Source organism: Gossypium hirsutum, chromosome D13 (genome assembly GCF_007990345.1).
Source record: "Gossypium hirsutum isolate 1008001.06 chromosome D13, Gossypium_hirsutum_v2.1, whole genome shotgun sequence".
Taxonomy (NCBI): domain Eukaryota; kingdom Viridiplantae; phylum Streptophyta; class Magnoliopsida; order Malvales; family Malvaceae; genus Gossypium; species Gossypium hirsutum.
In genome coordinates this window covers 62,182,256-62,201,669 of record NC_053449.1, presented here as the reverse complement: position 1 = coordinate 62,201,669, position 19,414 = coordinate 62,182,256, and the positions used below count along the sequence as shown (strand labels likewise).

Below are 19,414 nucleotides of genomic sequence, written 5' to 3'. Positions count from 1 at the left end.
GCTAATTAAATCAAATTAATTGATTAAGACACAATTCAATATATAAATAATACATATTTAAATAATTAGAATTAGAATTAAATATTACAAAACACAATAAACTGATGATTGAAATTTCTTCAATCAAGACCCACACATGATAGAATTTAAACTAAAATAAACATGGTGAAAACCGACGTATCATTTACATAATGAAATTTGAACATAAATCATCAAAATTTTAAAACCCCAATACAATCAAAACATCATTCTAAGAGACTATTTAACTTTATATTTAATATAAAACCAACTCCTTTTTAAATTAATTAGGAGTAAATAAAGACAATGTTAGTACTTTAAAAAAATCTAGGGTCAAAATAGGTATTTCATGAAAATACAAAGAGTACTTAAAATTTTATTTGAACTTATGAATTTTAAATTGTATTAATTACTATACTTTTAATTTTGTTTTAATCGTGATTTTTCTTTGCATTGCATGTATTTTTTTTCTTTTTTATATTAACCATTATTTTTCTTTACATTACATGAAATTTTTTCTTTTATTTCTAAATAGACCTTTAGTTTTTTTATTATAGATATTATATACAAGTTTTAACTTTAAATTGCTACAAACATTTTATAATTATTATTTTCTATGAAAATATTTCTTACTTATTATTAGTATGAGTAATCACCATTAAAATAAATTAACTTTTTTTTTTGGAGTAACTAGAGATAATGTTAGTATTTTAAAATAAACCCAATGTCAAAATAGGTGTTTCATGAAAATATATAAATTACTTAATTTTTTTAACTTATTAATTTCATACTGTATTAATCACCACGCATTTAATTTTGTATTAACTTGATTTTTTCCTTACATGGCATGTATTTTTTTTCTTTTATTTCAAGATAGACCTTTAGTTTTTTTAATTTTTACTATATATTATATATACAATTTCTAATTTTTATTATATATTTTATTCTTTAATATTTTCTTTATAAAAGCTAAGTTATTTTTATTGCTTAGTTCAATTAATTTTTTTATTGATTGAGTCTTAGCTCAATAAATATCAGTATTGTTATCAGTGCAGGAGAACGTGAATTTGAATGCGCTAAAGTACATTATCCTCTTATTTAAGGATTGAAGAAGAGCTATAAATAATTATAGTCATTGTATCAAAAAACATAGATATGATAAAAACCTATAATAAAATTATGTTTAAAAATAATAATTTTAATGGCATTACAATAACTCAATTCAATATTATATTATTGTCTCTTATTTTTATTTTTTTTACATATTTATATAAACTAGTAAAAATTAATCTTAGAAAAGTATTTTTAGATTTTATCAATCACTTTTCTTTTTAATTTTTATTTTCTTAAATTCATTTAGATTATTTACTTTTATAACTTTTGTTCAGATAACCAACTTTTATAATTAGATTATTTGTAGTAGGTAAATGTTTTCATATTTAATGAAAACTCTTAAATTTTAAGAAATTGTTACTTTTGATAATATTTTTTAAATTTAATTATATATATTTCTAGATAAATTTTAAAAATTAAGATTTTATAGATAAATTAAATCGTTTTTATATAAAAAAATGTAACATGTATACAATTTAACTTTTAACAACTTTTCTTTTTAAATTTATATAATTGACTTACCTTAATTAAAAATGACAAAATTTTTCATCTAAATTTGATTTAACTTTACATTTTACATAATATTTTGTAATTACTTTAATGTTTATAATATTTAAATTTTTTAATCTACAATTTTAAATTTCAAATTTTTTTATGAAAATATAAGACTAATAAATCATTTTACTTTTTAAATAGTAGATGAATCCCGCAATGCCAAATTATATTCCTAATAAATTAAATTATGAAATATTCGCAATGTTGATAAAAATAATTATGTAACAATTTTATAAAAAATTGATATGAAAATTAAATAATATTTTTATTGAAATGATAAAATTAAAATAGAAAATATTATAATAACTCAGGTTAAAATCACATAATTTCTATTATATATATTCTAAATTTATCAAGATATAAAAAGAACGATAACACAAAGGGATCAATAAACTGCTTTAAACTTGTTCTCTCTCTCTCTATATTTTTTTGGATAAATTTGTTGTCTGTTTTTAAGCACGGTTTACACATTGCTATCCCAAGAATCGCTTTTTATTTTCAGTAATGTGACTCCCATTGGCTGAACCTAAAGGACTTTTGCAGTTGCACATATAAAACTAACTGAGAAGGGCATCAAATATACCTGAATTGAGCTTCAGCAGCGCCGGACTCTGACCCACTAGTTTACTCAATTCTCCCACCACTCGATCCATATACTGCACGTAAAGACCATTTCTGCTTTCTAAAACTTCAACAGATTTACGTGCTTGGAGAAGTGATGTCACCCACTCTTCGAAAACACCTGCAATATGCCTCTGCCAATGTCATTTATCATTTCATAATATGGTCACTACCTATGTTGCTGGGATTCTTCGTTATATGGAGATATGGAGATATAGCCTTCGAGAATCCTTCAAATACATGGAAAACTTAGAAAAACTAATCATACCCATGTCGGATACATACCCATATCCGATACTCACATACCATTTTTTATCTCCTGGGGGCAAATTGTACCATATGCAATGAACATATATGCAAAATGCAAGGGTCAAGGACGTTTTTCGTGCTTATAGTGCTGCCATTGCATGTCTGGTATTTGCAAAGTACTACATCGATAAAAGCTAAATTATGAGGTGATAATTGATACGTTATCGGAAAAGTACGGTGAATCGGTAGGAGCCTAGGAGGCAACAATATTATACATAAGAACTAAATTATCAGGTGCAGAAAGGAGTGGTGATGCCTACTGTTTTCAAAGTCTTCATTTGTTGACCAGGTTAACAAGTAGTCCGATACCAAAAACTCAATAAGCTGGATCCTGTTACCCACAGAAATTAACAGGTCAAAACTGAGCTTGTCATTGTACATGAAGTCTAGATGCATATTCAAATCTACAGTATTAGATAGCCTTTTCATTTCATAAAAGATCCTTGGACATTCAAAGCTCCAGTCAGTGTTCATGAAATTTCAGGTCTTTAAAATTTTAGTCAAGAGGACAATTCTGTTCCAATGGCATGGTAGATATTTGGAGGAAAAACCCAAGATTTGACAAATAATCTGCAATCAATGATATATCTAAGGCAAACAAACTTAATGATTCAAAATGAATTTCTGAGCTATCATGTCTTCTCCTCCATTGCTAGAAACTCGATACAGTACAACCATAAAGATTCCAGGAGAAATCTTTAAATTTGAATAAAAGAAAGAACAAATTCCAGTATGCAGAAGACAAAACAAAAACCCAAGATGTAACATATAAATCCAGGATAATTTGTGGTTTATATAACAAATCATAATGCAATTTTCTCAAAGACACCATGCATGATGGTAAGAAAAACGGAAAAACATAGAGCTAAATCCTCACGTACAAGGAGAAAGACAGGGAAAAAGAAAGAGTGGTCAATACATGATTGTCCAATCTCCTAATTTGAGATAACTGTGACTAATGATTGTAACATTTTGTCTTGCCAAACTAAAACTAACAAGATGCAGTAAACAAAGGTGAATTAGAGGAAAGCAAAACATGAAAAACTGGATTGGCTAACCAAGAAATACTTACATTACAAACATGCACTCATGCATGGCAGGAAAAGTTTCATCAAATGGGTCCGAGAAGAGTAAACTTTCTGCCAGTACAGATATTCTTTGAGAAATTGAAAGTATTATACGTTGTCCAATGTATGATTGACATCCAAGCTTACGAAGCAAATGTTGGATGTCCAGCTGGGAATTTGTGTCACTTTTACGTGCCTCTGTATTAGCATGTCGAAAACAAAAATAAATAACTGGTTAAAATTTAAAAGGAGACAAGAAGAGAAAAAAGACGCCCAACATCCGAATTCTACCATCGACAGATGCTAATATAAGCAAGAACCAAAATTTTTCTATTTATCACAAACTTACAACAAATATAAGTAGGTTCCAACCATGATGGACTATTTACCATCTCTTCTTGATGGAGAAGACATCTCTCTAACCAAACACATGATTAATCTGCTAACAACTCCTTCAACAGATTCCAAGTTCTTTCCCATCGATAAGAGATTCTTCAATGCCGCTTGAGAAGACACGTGAAAGAGTAGGAAAAATCAGCACACAGATAAGACAAGTAGAAAGCTTCAATCGTTAGAGTAAGTAAAGAATGAATGTCGGTAGAAACTAAGGGAAAAGAGCACAAAATGAATATGAAAATCATCGGGTATTCATTAACTTTCAAATCTCAAACAGCCTTTCAGACTCAACAATGCTGAACAACCACTAGTTTACATCAGACAAACAATCTTCGTTTTCTTAGCTTCCTTTCTCATTTACACAAGAAAAGAGAGCAACCTCACTGAAACGTGAGTTTTGCAGAATCCAAAGGGGGCCTAAATCTGGGTGACTTGAGTCCATGCTCAATTGAGTCAGATCGGGGATTCTTATTTCTCAATAACCTTTGTGCATTCTCATTTTCAAATATTCTATCTGCCTCTACAAATCCTCCAACTAGTACAAAACACAAATCATAAAAACAAATTTATAATTCTGTTTTTTCAATTTGATTTCAAGGTTAACCAACGTTCAAACATCTTTAATATGCAATCCTTTCTATACCCTCTGCCTTTTCCAATGCTATTTCTAAAGTTTCATATAATTAACTTGGTTTCAAAACACTTTATTCCAAAAGCAGCCTTTGAGCCATTGACTCAGATATAAATTAATCGGTGATGTCAAAATCAGATACACATATAATCTACTTTAGAATAAGACAAGATACGTTAAAAGGGAATAGAAGCTTTTCCTTCTCCAGTATTAACTAACCTTACTTTTGTCCCATGTTAACTTCATATATGGTAAGCAGACAAGGCACTGTCAAGTAATCAGGGTAATGCTCCAGTTTTATTAGGCTTTTATTTCATCTCCTATATTCTATGAACAGGATGAGTCCACCCAATTGTCAAACGTCTAATGGAGGAAAAGTTTAATCTATTCCGTAAGTAGAGAAAACAAACAAAGAGGTTCAACTCTGTACCAACTCTGTTTCTTATAGAAAATAAATGACTGCCTTAATCGAGTTTTCAAATAATTGTCCCACGATCTGAAAATGAAAATGGCATTTGGCAAGCACTAATTGCAACTTATCCTGTTTTATTGGATTCGAAGAAACGCCATATCCAGGAGCAGCAACAATCTAAATAGATTGGATATTCCTTTTGTTGATCTCTACAAAATCAATGCTCTAGTTCACAGCTATTCTCACCAACTATCTTGTGGCTTTTTCACTATGCTATTGGTAATCTAAACAAGAAACAACCATGGGACTGAGATATCTTAATCTGAATTGAAAATTGAACTTATAAAAGCAATTATATTTGAGAGAAGCGATTTTTACTAAATTAATTTGAATATATATGTTTAGATGGCGAGATTCTTAAAAAAAAGGCAATAGCGTAGAAGTCCATGCATCGAGCTTAACAATTGAAACAGATCGTGCATTAATTTCTACTGAAACAAATTGCATAAGCTCCAATAAATGATTGTGATACCATTTCATGATTACCTAAAATGAAATCCACAGCTTGGTGAGACCAATTTTTGAATTTAGATTCCTGAACCTATAAGGAAGGTATGAAATAAGAAGAAATAAAACTATGGATTTACATCTCTTAGAGTGATAAACAAAAACCAGAAGAAAAAGGGAAATCACTCTACAGGAGAACTAGAACTGCAAAGCTCCACAAGAAAATCAACCGAAGCCCTAAGCTGCTCAGCTTGATCTTCATCGCTAAAGCCTGTAGTTTTAATAGAACTCCAATTAATAGTTCAGCTACAATAGAAAAGTCCATGCATAAACTGGCACTACTTTTGCAACGGTCAAATCATCGATAGCATACCCGTTGCCATAATTCAGAAGCTATGTATTCAAATCAATAACTACTACACGTTGCCAGAATTCAAAAGCTAAGAAACATAGATCGGGTCACTGACATTCAAAGCATAGAGCTAGATTAAAGTGCAATATATTCAAAAAAAAAAGTCCACTCAAAAGTCCTATGTACCGAAAGCATGCCGTTTTCGAGATGATCCACATGTTCTCCTTCTCTCTCTCAATCGAACTGCAAAGCAGAAAATGGAACCATAACGTTTTAAGCAAACATTGAGAAGAACATAGCTGATTCTGATTATTAACTAATGATGTTAATTTAACCTTGTCTGAGAAATCTTCGACGAAGAACATCATGGAATCTACGATCAGAACCGTCTCCAAGTCGATTAGGGCTTAATTTCCCCAAATTATCAAAGAAATAACACTTGCAAGAAGCAGTTTGTGGGAAAATATCACATTGCGAAGCCTCTACATAATACATACATAAACTCAACCTTAAGAAGTTCAAATAAAACTGAAAGTAGGCATAAGGGAGAAAAATAAAAGAGTAGAAAAATTGTAAAGAGAACCTTCGGCTTCCTTGAGATCGTCCTTGAGCTTGAGAATCTCTTGCTTTCGCTCCTTCGCCTAAAATTACATCGAAAGAAGATAAATTAAAACATAAATTTGGTGAATGCAAGAGGGAAGTGGAAAATGAAAGAAACAGAGACCTTTCGCTTCCATTTAAGAGCGTCATCGGACAGGGAAGGAGGAGGAGGATGGCGCTGTAAAAACTTTGATCGGAGAAGAGAGATGGCAACGGCTAGCTTTAATGGTTCTTCTTTTAAAGTATTTGTCGCTGCCGATGGTGCTTGGTGTTCACTGGAGGACATTTCTGATTTCTCTCCAAATTTCAAAAAAGAGCGGGAGATTTGGCCTTTTTCGGGTTGTTTTTTTCCCCTCGATCAATTTTTATAGACTTGCGGATTTTAAAGGTCAATTTTGTATATTAGCCCCTCTACTATGAATAAGTTTTAGATTTAATCTATATAATTTAATTTGATCAAATTTAGCTCATGTATTTTTTGAATTATAAAATTTCGTAACTGACCCAATTTGTAGCAATTAAATCTATTTGACTAAAATTTTCTATTAGTCCAATTTGATAATTCCTAGTGTCCCTACAAATTTCAAACTTTAAAATTTTAGACTTGAGTCAAAATGACAATTGTCAAATCTATTAACTAGCATTTTGTGACGAATATATAAAAATAACAAACTGGCTTAGCCCCAAATTAAATAATATAGAGACTAAATCTACAACTTAATATAATACAAAGACTAATAATTGAAAAAATTTTGACTCGAATTTAATTCACCAATAATAATTACACATAGTAAAATTGATATCCACAATATAATTATACAATTTAATCAAGTGGAAAAGTTTAGGGTTTTTTTTTTTATAAATAGAAAATCTTTTTATTAAAAAGTCTACTCTATGTAGCACGCTTTTCTATATGCTTGTCATGGCATATTATTGTCTTTTTATATTGTTTTAGTTTTCGTCTTCAAGTTTGATAGCATTTTAAAGGTTTATTCGTTTTGGATGTTTAATACTTGATATTGGAAAGGGTGATCTATTGATTGTTGTTGAGTTTCAACTATGGAGAAGGAGATGGAGGTCTTAATATAGAAGATGGGGAAGACGAGGCATTGCTTTTGTCGATAGATTCGAAGTTGCAAAAACCGACGTATGAGTGCTGTTTTGTAGAATGTTTCTTAACAGCTAGTGTTATTCATTTTCTGACTATGAGGAATACAATGACGAACTTGTAGCATCCTCTAGAGGTGTCTAGATCTCAAATTTGAGTTAGAAGAGATATTTATTCAAAATTTTTCATGAAATGGATGTTAAATGAGTGGCTAATGGGGCTCTATGGACATTCAACAATCATTTACTAGCTACCCATTGGTTAGAGAATAATGAAGATCCGATACAAATCCCTTTGATTTTCTCTGCTTTTTAGATTCAAATTAATGATTTATCTCCAGTTTTCTTTTTAGAGATTATGGCAAAACAATTGGAGAATTTTATTGTGCGTTTTTTAGAGTATGACACGAAACAATTAAATCGGGGGTCAAGAACTATCTTAAGATTAAAGTTGATTTAGATGTTAGAATACCTTTGAAGAGAAAGAAAATTATAGTATGTCCATCAAAATTCATTTATGTTAATTTTCGATACAAATGACTCACTTTGTTTTGTTCCTTGTGTGAATGTTTGGGCCATAATGATAAGTTTCTGTACTGTTAGGTTGAGCAAAGGTGAAGATATCATTTTACACTAATTTTGATAACAACTCCTCTTGAAACTCAACTCAATTTAAAAAAATTTAAAATCGAATTAGGATGATAAGATAAAACTTATCAACTCGATTAACTTGAATTTTTTTTTACTCAATTCGATCAAACACTCACATTTAATTATACCCCTTAAAAGGTTGATATTCAAGCAATAAATAGATAATCAATAGAAGTTGCATGAATCACAGAATCTTTAGCCAACTATCTGATTTTGTTCAACAAAAAAGGAAACAAACATTTTAGATTCTACTATTATTATTAATTAAATGCTTTCACACTTAAGAAAGTGCAAGAACACTGTATCAAAATTAGTATAAATGACATATTGACGATGATTGTAGGCAAGGCAAATCCATGGTACTATGCTTTGCTGTCCTTTTTTTTTCTCAATAAACACACTGCTGATGATGACCTTGAAAAAAAAAAGTATACAACTCGAGAAAATTTTACCTGTCCTTGGCAGCTGCAACTTTATCAAATAATACAAGTCCTTGCCGATACAGAACAACAATAATAAGTAGCATGCAAAACTTAGAATAGATTCTGACAGGCCTCGACCTCGGAGGCTGATGCATCGAGCAGGCCTTGCCCAGATGGATTCAAGCTAATGGTCTTCGTTGCTGCGTCGAATACAGCTTTCTGATATAGGTCATCCTCCATTTTCTTAAGGATTTCCTTAACCACTTTAAAATCTAGTCCCCCAGCCAAAATGAGTCTCCCGATTATTTCTCCAAAATTATTTGGTGCTTTCGGTAAGTCAATGGCAATGTCATCCAGCAAGGCACCGTAGAGGAGGCATCCGGTCCCAATGTCTCTTGCAGTAAAAACTTTCTTTGTAAACAAGTATTCAAGAAGTTTCCAGACTGGCTCGACACACGGTGGGCTTTTGTCCAAGGCAATTGAAATCGCTTCTTTCACAACCTCAGGGTGGTGTGATGGAGATTTTAGTTCCTCCACGCACAGCAAAGCTTCATCAAGCAGCCTAACGTAGAAATACTCATCCAACAGCGCTCGTATTTTTCTCTGAAGATCATCTGGATTTAGTATTGCAGCTGGGGCCGGAGATTTCTCCGCGATTGGAGACACAGCAGCCACAGGCACAGGTTTAGCAGAAACAGAAGGTTGTGCCATAGGCTCGGCACCCAAACTAGTGTTGGATTGCCAAGCAGGAGGGGCTGAACTTCCCTGCAATAGGGCACTTGTCTTGCCGCTCATAAGGTCACCACTACCTTGAGGCAACAGCCTTGGATTCATTGAAGATTTTTGGATTGATGGTGACTGGCCACGCCCTACAGGCAGGCTTTGTGCATCACCCCTCGGCATTGACCGACCCCTAGGAACTTCCCAATTATCATTGTCCATTCCAGGCATACCAGGCATTCTCCGGGTTCCTGGCATTCCAGGCATCAAACCTCCAGTACCGGGGCGGGTGATAGGAAATCCCCCAGGACCAGTACTCACAGAACCAACTGGAACAACACGACTATTTCTAATACTTGCAGTAGCACCTGGACGCAGCCCAAGATTCTTTTCAGCCTCAGAATGAATTTCCGTAATTGTTTTGGCTTTCACCTGCAGGAATCCATACACAAAGAAAACGTCAATATTAAAGCCCATTCACATAGGCATGCCAACAGGACCTATCTATCTAATCAAACCCAAATGATAGCATTGTGACCCACCTCCTCCCGTCTGGGAACCCATTTGTTTGCACGAAGATCAAGAACATCACGAACCATAAATCTCAACCTTGGAGCAAGCAGAGGATTTGTAGTCAATTCCTTCAATCTGCTGAAGTATGTATCATTTATTCGCCGCGATTTTGGGCTCTCATCAAGTTGCTTACCAATAGTGTTGAAGAACTGACAAATGGCCTCAACATTCTCCTCTGCAGGGCAAGCTCTACTGTCATGGCCCAAAAGTTCCTGTTTGGCACCAAAGGAAAAAAATTATTTAGCATGACTTACTGAAATTTCCAATTTGCATGGTTGAAACAGAAGTAGCGGCAATCACCTGTACAATGTGATGGACTATCTTCTCAGGTACCATTTTCTGCTTCAGAAGCTCGCCAATTAAACGAATATTACCCAAAGTGCGGAGCTTGGCCATCCTTTCTTTATCTCTACGATCCATCTCTTGCTCAGGGGCAGTCATAAGCCTCACTTCTTCCCTAAGCTTGTCAGCTCCTTCAAATGCCTCCTGGCAGTTATTCAAGAGGACTCGCTTAAATGTAATATCTTTTCCACCAGGTTCATCAGATGGGAATGAGGGCAGCTTATCATTAAGATCAGAACATAAGAGAGAATACATAGGGCAAAACGTCGGCTCCAGAACAGCCTTCTCAAATATTAGAGAAATAACACCCTGTAAAGACAACATAGATACCATCAATGATTTCATCTTACAACCAGCCGTAACAATATAAGAACACAATATACATAAAATGTACGTGTGCGTGCATATACATCTACATACAGAAAAAGGTGTGACAATGTCAAAAAATAAAACAGAAATGTAGAAATAATAACCTTCAAGATATCAGCTGATGTGATACCAGAATCAATAAGTTGGCCCTTCAGAAGATCATACTTCTCAGGAGTCAGCTTGTTCAATATCCTACACAGAAAACACACCCATTAAGTTCACAGTTAATTTAATAATGCAACAAAAGAACGCTTGCCTCTTCTTATCACGCATACTCAAAAAAAATGAAACCACCTTGCAAGTTGGCAATAAAGTCAAGGCTAGCAAGGGAATCAGATGCTACATTCGCATCTTTTACCACCATGAAATTTTTTCATCATGAAAGCATCTCATATTCAGCTGCTTCCAGAACTAAAAGTTCTAATACCAACCATATAAAAAAGACATTAAACTCTGAAGAACTCGGGTAGACCTTGAGAAATGCTATTGTTGTAAAGCTCACAGAAATGCCTTGCTTCTATTAACTTATTAAGGAAGAAAATTATGTTTCTACTACATGATTTTGCTACATAGATTATTATGGCACCCTAAAACCAAATCCTGGATAACATAAACAAGTGCGAGGTCTTTTTTATGGGTTTTCAACAGATATTAGAAATACATATATGATAAGAAAACCTAAATATCAAAGAAAAACCTAATTTTACCGTATATGATGCAAGCAACATAAACATAATTCTAATGTATTTACCCTTTAACACTCTTTAGTACACGATCTTTCTCTGAAAGATTTCCCCTTTTAGCCGACCATGGAACCTCAGCCTTAACCAAAGCTGGAGTAGATCCTCCCTGATTTAACAAAGAAAACCCAATGGTAATGCCAAAGAAAAATGATATGCATAGCTAGCTGCAGCGATAAATAGGAATAAATACAAAGCTAATATATTATCATCATGAAAAAAAATATCAATAGGACTGACGCCAAAGCTAAGCAACTTATATGCTTCCTCACTAATATAGGATGGAAATAAATAAACAAAAACACAATCCTATATGTAAGGCTACTAATGCTGTTGAACAATTCATCATTACATGTCAAACAAATTTAAAGAAAATTCAGAGCAATCATTTAGGTGTGCAACTTATTGAACCATTACTCTCAGATTGATGTAAATACCTAAAGGTTACAACCTTAAATAGAGTGGAACTATTGATTCCAGCACTGATGCCTAATCAAAGCTCGTCAATAAAAGTTTTATGACCAAGGAATAAGCCACAAGATGCTTCAAATACTCGCCCAACACAAAAAATAAATAGTTGAAGACACGGGAAACCTTAATTGAAGCTTTTTATCTTACCCCTTGGGTAGAAGAGTTTTGTGCCCTTGAAATTTGAGGGTTGAATTGTTCTTGGCGATTAAATTTATTAGCTTCTTGTTGTCTGGAATCAAATCGGTTCCCCAAATCTCTACCCCGAAGCAATTCCCGGGACCTCTCATCTCCAGCCGGAGGAAACTGTGCTGAACGGCTAAACCAATCACGGTTGTCAGGTTCAGAGTAGCGGTTCTGACTATAATTTGGAGGCTAGCAAAAGTACAGAGAATGGAGAAACAAGTGTTAACAAAGAATGACTGCTTGGCAAAATTATTTGAAAATACAAGAACTTCATCAGGGCAGCTAATTGCTGTTAGGATAAGTTTGAAAAGTAAAAAAGTAAAGAGCACTTAAGAGTCTACATTGCTTTCTCCACGACTCCAGCTTTTATCTTCACCGAAGAGCTCCACTTCAAAATCTTGTTTGATTTTAAGAATCTCATCAGCAACTTTTACAGCCTAAGAGAAAGTGAGAAGCATAATCAGATATAGCATGATCAACTCAATATAATTGAAACAGAATGCTAACAAAAATGAACAACTTGCATGCAAATAAAAAGCATATATTTGTTCTTTTCTAGCCAAATGCAACAGTAGTTTGCAGATGCACAGTTGACATATATTAAGCAAAAGTTCATACAATTACCTCTCTAAGCTGTAGAAGTTGGTCCCTAGTGTACCGCACACGTTCACGGCCCTCAAAACGTGAGTCTCCAGCCTACAACAATAAGGAAATTGATAACTTCAGATTCTACCACCCAAAAATAATTCAACAAGCAGCATGTTAACATTCATATCAACAAGCTAAAGGATAAACCAGGAAACTAAACGTGCAAATTATGAGGCATACTCCTAACACACTTATAAAAAAACTTACTTATCAAACAAAACCAAAAGGATAAGCCACACAAATATTAAGTAACAACAAAATAATAAGATATCACAATGTTGAAATCTAAAGATTTTGTATCATAAGAATGTTATCATAAGACCCAACCTTTTGTACTCCACAGTCCTCAACCTGACTTAGTTAATAAGAACTCACAAGGTTGGAATCTAAAGATTTCGTATCATAAGGCTGATCTCACAAGATCCAACATCTAGTACTCCACAATTCTCAATTAGGAGATCAAAAAGTAATTAAGCAGCAAATATATATCATATACATAAGTTGAGTTTAGAAACTCCACTAGAGTGCACGTGAATTTAAGTATACATGTTCACTGAATAATTTACCATTAACTTGTTTATTTATACTTAAACAGACACGGGATAATCAATTAAACCAACTTAAAAGAGCTTTTTAACTCACACAACAACCAAAAATAGAGAAACCTTAACCTATTTAGGGTGGCACTGTTTAAGGTGAGATATATATAAAAACACATATATAGATATATGATGCTTAAGTTCTGCTTATGCAAACCAGTTAACCTTAACAAAAACATCTTCCATATACAACCATTGAAACACATCTAAGAATACTGACCCACAACTAGGACAAGTTATTTGATTTTTTATCAATAGAACACCTATATTTGTTTAAAAACATAAAAGATACTTTCTATTTTTGTAGTTGTAGGTCCTTTATGCGTAATCAGGAACTGATACAGTACCAACTTAAAGCCCCACCTAAAGCCTACATATTTTTTTTTCCTTTGTCCATATTTACAGCAAGTACACATACTAAGTGACCCACCAAGAATTAAGACAAAGCTAATAAAATTCTTCCTCTTTAAAGATACAATGTAATATTTAACTCTATATTCTTTAATTAGTCAAGTATTAAAAACAATTCAGCTAATACCAGGGTTCCTGTTAGAGATAAATCACATTCTTTCTCTTTTGAAGTTCTAATGCAATACCTATTACCTAACTCTATAGGCTTTAATTTGTCAATATCAAATAGAATTCATCAAAACCAAGTTGTTAATTAAGAGGACCTCTACTGCAATAAAACAATGTTAGAATCAACAATAAAAACAATCAAATCAAATCTACTAGCTAGGGATTCAATCCCTAACAGCTGCTGCACTAATAATTATATATAAAAAGAATTCCTAGCAATCACTCACAAATCAAAAAGACTAGATCAAAAGGGATAAAAATATTGAACCTTAAGAGAAGAAGCACCGCCACCGCCATGGGAACGAAATAGAGGAAGATCAGAAGAAAAGGAACCAAATGTTAATGAAGAAGACGAGGATGATGATGACGCCGAAGATGACGAAGGACCACCAAAAAGTCTGTTCCCTCGACCACCACCAGGTCTTAAACTCAACACCGTTTTATCACCTTGCTGCATACCTAGATCTTATCACGTGAGATTCAATCTCTGCCGACCGATTCAAAAAAGAACAAATAACTCAGCGATACGTAAAAAAGCTGAATCTGAATATATGAAAGATTAAAAAAAAGAGAGAAAATTTAAGTTTTTTAAATGTAAAAAATTGGAATCTTTTTGGGGGGTTTCTAGAGAGAGAAAGGAGATTGAAAGTGAGAGTTTCTCTCTCTTCTGCGAGAGAGCAAAGAAGAGAAGAGAGGGACGTATATGTGAGGACGGTACTAGAGATCGAAAAACAAACCCTTGTTTTTTTTTTAAATATTTTTTGGTCATTAATAATTAATAAATAGATAAATAAATATATTTTTATTTATGAACTGGAGATTACGTCGTAATTTTTACTGGAATTTTTCGTTGGCTTTGACTGACAACTTTGCCCTTCCTTTTTATTAATTGTAACTTCCATTTTTATTTTTAAAGGAAATTTATTGTAATTTTGAGAAATTACAGATTTCAAATTATAACAGGATTGTTGAAAATCGAGAAACGTGTCCTACTTGGTAGGTGGATCCGACTCAGACAAAATAAATTTGTTTTCAAATTAGGTTATTAATGGAATGGAAAAATTATTATTTAAATTCAATTATAAAATATATAAATGTTAATAAAAATATCCTTTAAAACTTCTTTATATTAAAGATTGAATTCAAGTGTTAACCGAAAATGCTTAAGTTTAACGTTTTACATATTTAGTTTTTAAGAAAAAATCAAAAATTTCCATTTGTGCATGATTGAATAAACTCAAAATATCTAATGGAAAGGAGGCTCATCCGATTAAACTCAAATAATTCAACTTTCTCTAATAATTAAAAATAATAATACAATTTTGGCCAACATTTTCCCAAACAAGAACCTACAGTTGTTTTGACATATTCGACATATTCTATCGCAGATCCGATTATTAAAATATTAAATGTGACACTTTAAGATTATACCACTTTTCCACATGAAAGTTCATATAAATTTTTAAATTTTCAAGCAATAATTTGACGATTTTAAAAAATCTCATCAAACTTTTATATTTTTCAAGTTCAATAATCAAAATAGATTCAAGTACCAAAGTTGACAAAAAAAATTACAGGTACGAAAACTAACCTAGTTGCCAAATTCAATGCCAAAAATTATATTATCCCATAAAAAACATATTAAAAGTCATATTATTAATAGTAGTTTAAGAATTTCATAAAAATTAACTCAAAGCATTACTAATAAAAGTGTACATATAAACAACCTTAGCCCAAAAAGGCTAACAGATCAACCAAGTTTCTATAAACGTTAGATGGAAAACCAGAATGCCATCAACAACATGGCACAATTGAGGGAAAATCTCAAAACGATTTCTTTTCATAAGAAATCAAACCATGCACTCCACCTTCAGCTTGTGCTGCACCGGTTCGAACCTGTTCCAGGTTCAGGACAACATGATAGTGTACCATAAGCAACAATAATCAAATCACAAACCAGAAAAAAAAAGACATGGGATCTTATAAAGGAGATTAATCATACCTCAAACCTCAGTGTGCCTGATCTCAAGAGTTCATGTGCAGACGGTAGAGAGGAAGCACCGAGATCTTGGAATCCTTGCTTGACTGCTTGCATTGTGTAAGGTATAAATTTTAGTACAGAGCCTTTATCCGCGACTGCTCCAACAACCCCTTGTGCGATCTTCAACTTCACTGTATCACCCAAATATCTTTGATCACTTCCCTTAGTCATTGCTTCTAGGGAGCCCATGCCACGATATTTTTTGACACGTTGACCATTCTAATAAAAACAAAACATGAGGGTTTGCAGAAAAGGATTGATTTAAATTAAATGTGAAATGCATATATATATATATGTTTCTTTGTGTTTGTAGAAAAGAGTGTGTTATATGCGAAACAAGTGATGACTAAAGCAATGAAACTACATAAGGCAATGAAAGAACCAAAAGTAAAACAGAAAAGTTTTGTCATTGGATAAGACTCGCATATGTAAGAATCAGACTCTCACTAACTCCTGTCTGGTGAGCAGTGCACCATAATTTATCTATAATGCCTAAAGCTACAGAAAACAAAAGCAGTATCATACCTTATACTCATAAGCTCCAGGAGCCTCGGTGCTTCCGGCTAAAAAGCTTCCCATCATCACAGTAGAGGCCCCCAAAACCAAAGCCTTGACAATATGTCCAGAGTTTGAAATGCCACCATCAGCAATAACAGGCACACCATGCAGTGCCGCAATAGATGACACCTTGTAAACGGCTGTTGCCTGAGAGGTAGCAAAAACAAAGAAAATAAATTTGGCAACTTATAATGAAAGATATAATCTAGTAAAATGATATTTTCAATTAATTATTTAACAATGTCAGCTGGTATTAGTTTCTGTATAGATGATTCATGATAGACGTAGTTATATGCACTACAAACACCAAATAAAACTCTTAATTGTGAAACAAAAATAGTAGTATGTTTATTTATACATATATAAACAGTCCATCCTATGAGATAATGATAGGTAATCTTAGCATATATCACACATAAAATACGATATATTCTATAAATAAGTCTACTATCTTTTATTTAAATGCGTGTTTTTCACTGGATAAGAATCATAAATCTCCACTAATGATCACTCCATTTAGAGATTTAAATAACATTTGCAGACGTATTTTTTTGGTTGAATCATAAATCTCCACTAATGATCACTCCATTGTAGACATAATGGATACTATCCCGTCAGATTGTAATAAAACCTGAAAATTGCAACTGTAACATCACCTTGTAGCTACTATTTAAATCCATGGAACTCATTTTTCCTACAAAAGGCCATCTTACATATCATTCCGATTTATTTTTCTCTGTAAACTACCAAAGATAATATTGATAAGAAATAAATGCTTTGAAGACTTGAAACTAACCCGAACATAAATCTGAAAAGTGAAGAACATTCATACAAAAGAACATGCGCAAAGTTATCAAACTATCATCATGAACCATCGAAGAGAACACATGAAATAAAAGTTTCTATTTTTTTTACCTGTCCTCGTCCAACAGCACAAACCTCTTGTGTGGTGCAAATGGACCCAGACCCCATCCCAACTCTTAATCCATCTACACCAGCTTGAATCAAATTCTGTGCTTGTGCCATAGTCACCACATTCCCACCAATCACATCCAATTGAGGATATGTCTTTTTAATGAACTTGATCATCTCAATCTGATATATAGAATTACCCTGAGAGCTATCCAAGACCACCACATTGGCCCCTGCCTTCACCAAGTGCTCCAACCTCTCCTTATCCGACTCTCTTGTCCCTATAGCTGCACCCACCATCCATTCCCCATCAGCTCCTACTGTTCCCGCCCCTAATTTCGGGTACCCCTTTAGCCTTTCCACATCTTCTTTGACCACCACGTTGACCGCCTCACCATCCCTTTCCAACACAAGGAAATCACTATCTTTTTCATCTAAAAGAGTCTCAATCTTTCCCAAGTCACAATCCCAATTAACATACTCCACACTCTTACAATCCCTCTTGTAATCAAATATTTTTACTGGTTTATCTTTCAAATTCTCATAATCAGACGACGAAAGATAACCCAATAACTTGGATGGCAGACCACCTGTTTGTAAAAATTACACAAACATTAAAAACCCCAAAACAGAGAAAAAAATAACCCAACAAGGATGCTAACTAGTTTCCAATTTACCTGATTCAGTAATAAAAACATATCGTCCATGATAAGCAGGTAAACCATCTACAGGAGAAGCAAATGAAACAGAGGGAGTAATAGGAACACGAAGTGACTTAGCGGAACGGATAATGGAAGCTTGTTGAGAAGAAGTACAGTTGTAATGAACAATAGCGATACCACCGAGGGCAGCCATTGAAGCAGCCATGTGAGCTTCGGAGACAGTGTCCATAGGGGAAGCAACACAAGGGATAGAGAGTGGGATATTGCGAGAGAGACGAGTGGATACAGAGACGGCATCGGTGGGGAAGTCAATGTAATGAGGGAGGAGGATAACGTCATCGTATGTCAATGAGTAACCTTGGTTGAATGTTTTTGGGGCTGGGAAACCGTCCTCCATTTTGATTGCTTGCTTTTTGGTTTTGGTGATTAGGGTTTATGTCGGAATGGATGAATGAGGGTTTACGTTCGAATGGTTTAATAGAGGGGTTTAAGTAATGCCCAAAGGAATTTGAATTGTAGCAAAAGATGCCGTAAAAGTATCAAGAAGGTAGATTATACTTTCCTTTCTCGATTAAAATAAATAAATTAAAGAGTAAAATGATATTTTTTTTAAATTATTATTTTTCATGTTAAAATTTATTTCATTCATTTTTACTGTGATTATCTGATAGATATATTAAATTAAAGGGTAAAATAGTCTTTTTGTTAAAAATTTTATTCATTTCTACCGTTAAAAACTAATGCATTAACGTTTAAATAAATAACACATCACATGTGACTATTTGATTATTCTGTAAACTACCAAAATTTTTAACTAAAAAAATAAATGAAATTTTTAGTAGAAATAATCAATTTACTTTTTTTTATTTAACGTTTCTTTTAATAAAAGCAACAAAACGTAATTTGATGAATAGTCATTTTACTCGAAAATACACTTTAGCGTATGGTTTGGCCAAATACCACTTTTCGAACACATTATAGTCATTACGAATTCTTGATAATGCCATTCTGTTTGGCCAATGTTCCTTCAACATTTTAGAGTATTATGGATGATGCTTTTCGCTCTTTTCTTCGTCACTCAATGTTGCCATTCATTGATGATATTATCTATGGTGATACTTGGGATTTTCATTTGGACTATATTCGACAAGTCTTGTAGCTACTTCAGACTCACCAAACTGTGGCTAAGCAATCTAAGAGTGAGTTTTGATGGGTGGTGCGTTTACCTGCAGTTAGTGTAAAAATAGCGGTGGCAA

General features: G+C 33.2%; 3 protein-coding genes and 1 pseudogene across 5 annotated transcripts; all 4 read right to left on the bottom strand.

Annotated features, from left to right (window-relative positions):
- Positions 1 to 1,999: 1,999 nt before the first annotated feature.
- On the bottom strand, positions 2,000 to 6,912 carry LOC107937187 (protein MULTIPOLAR SPINDLE 1). 3 transcript variants are annotated; one of them, XM_016870032.2, is made up of 10 exons: positions 6,706 to 6,912; positions 6,565 to 6,622; positions 6,317 to 6,463; positions 6,168 to 6,224; positions 5,821 to 5,900; positions 5,669 to 5,723; positions 4,073 to 4,186; positions 3,689 to 3,881; positions 2,877 to 2,947; positions 2,000 to 2,428 (listed from the first exon to the last, which is right to left on the bottom strand). In XM_016870032.2, exons 1-10 carry the CDS (start codon positions 6,865 to 6,867, stop codon positions 2,244 to 2,246), a joined length of 1,122 nt encoding a protein of 373 aa, XP_016725521.2. In that variant the 5' UTR covers positions 6,868 to 6,912; the 3' UTR covers positions 2,000 to 2,243. The 3 variants fall into 3 exon arrangements, with proteins under 3 accessions (XP_016725521.2, XP_040965426.1, XP_040965427.1); XM_041109493.1 differs by lacking the exon at positions 2,877 to 2,947 and having other exon boundaries at positions 2,091 to 2,428; positions 6,706 to 6,899; XM_041109492.1 differs by lacking the exons at positions 5,669 to 5,723; positions 5,821 to 5,900.
- A 1,656-nt stretch (positions 6,913 to 8,568) lies between these two features.
- Positions 8,569 to 14,721, bottom strand: LOC107937189 (eukaryotic translation initiation factor). Its single transcript, XM_016870033.2, has 9 exons — positions 14,254 to 14,721; positions 12,784 to 12,855; positions 12,501 to 12,596; positions 12,124 to 12,348; positions 11,517 to 11,614; positions 10,870 to 10,957; positions 10,355 to 10,705; positions 10,024 to 10,266; positions 8,569 to 9,913 (listed from the first exon to the last, which is right to left on the bottom strand). The coding sequence occupies exons 1-9, from the start codon at positions 14,440 to 14,442 to the stop codon at positions 8,873 to 8,875; spliced, it is 2,403 nt and encodes an 800-aa protein (XP_016725522.1). The 5' UTR covers positions 14,443 to 14,721; the 3' UTR covers positions 8,569 to 8,872.
- On the bottom strand, positions 13,708 to 13,829 carry LOC121226050 (uncharacterized; annotated as a pseudogene).
- A 938-nt stretch (positions 14,722 to 15,659) lies between the features above and the next one.
- LOC107937201 (inosine-5'-monophosphate dehydrogenase 2) lies at positions 15,660 to 18,680 on the bottom strand. The gene is made up of 5 exons (XM_016870056.2): positions 18,174 to 18,680; positions 17,500 to 18,086; positions 16,552 to 16,731; positions 15,988 to 16,245; positions 15,660 to 15,881 (listed from the first exon to the last, which is right to left on the bottom strand). The coding sequence occupies exons 1-5, from the start codon at positions 18,553 to 18,555 to the stop codon at positions 15,810 to 15,812; spliced, it is 1,479 nt and encodes a 492-aa protein (XP_016725545.2). The 5' UTR covers positions 18,556 to 18,680; the 3' UTR covers positions 15,660 to 15,809.
- Between the last annotated feature and the right edge of the window lie 734 nt (positions 18,681 to 19,414).

Bases quoted from the DNA above. Each gene is read 5' to 3' on its own strand.
- LOC107937187 (XM_016870032.2), bottom strand. From the start codon at position 6,867: ATGTCCTCCAGTGAACACCAAGCACCATCGGCAGCGACAAATACTTTA. The intron at 3,882-4,072 runs GTAAATAGTCCA...ATGCTAATACAG, and splicing joins TTCTCCATCAAGAAGAGATG to AGGCACGTAAAAGTGACACA. The intron at 2,429-2,876 runs GTAGGCATCACC...GGCATATTGCAG, and splicing joins AAATGAAGACTTTGAAAACA to GTGTTTTCGAAGAGTGGGTG.
- LOC107937189 (XM_016870033.2), bottom strand. From the start codon at position 14,442: ATGCAGCAAGGTGATAAAACGGTGTTGAGTTTAAGACCTGGTGGTGGT. The intron at 12,597-12,783 runs GTAATTGTATGA...ACTTTCTCTTAG, and splicing joins AACTTCTACAGCTTAGAGAG to GCTGTAAAAGTTGCTGATGA. The intron at 12,349-12,500 runs GTAGACTCTTAA...TACTTTTGCTAG, and splicing joins GGAGTCGTGGAGAAAGCAAT to CCTCCAAATTATAGTCAGAA.
- LOC107937201 (XM_016870056.2), bottom strand. From the start codon at position 18,555: ATGGAGGACGGTTTCCCAGCCCCAAAAACATTCAACCAAGGTTACTCA. The intron at 16,246-16,551 runs GTATGATACTGC...TGTTTTTATTAG, and splicing joins CTGGAGCTTATGAGTATAAG to AATGGTCAACGTGTCAAAAA. The intron at 15,882-15,987 runs GTATGATTAATC...AACCTGGAACAG, and splicing joins CAGGCACACTGAGGTTTGAG to GTTCGAACCGGTGCAGCACA.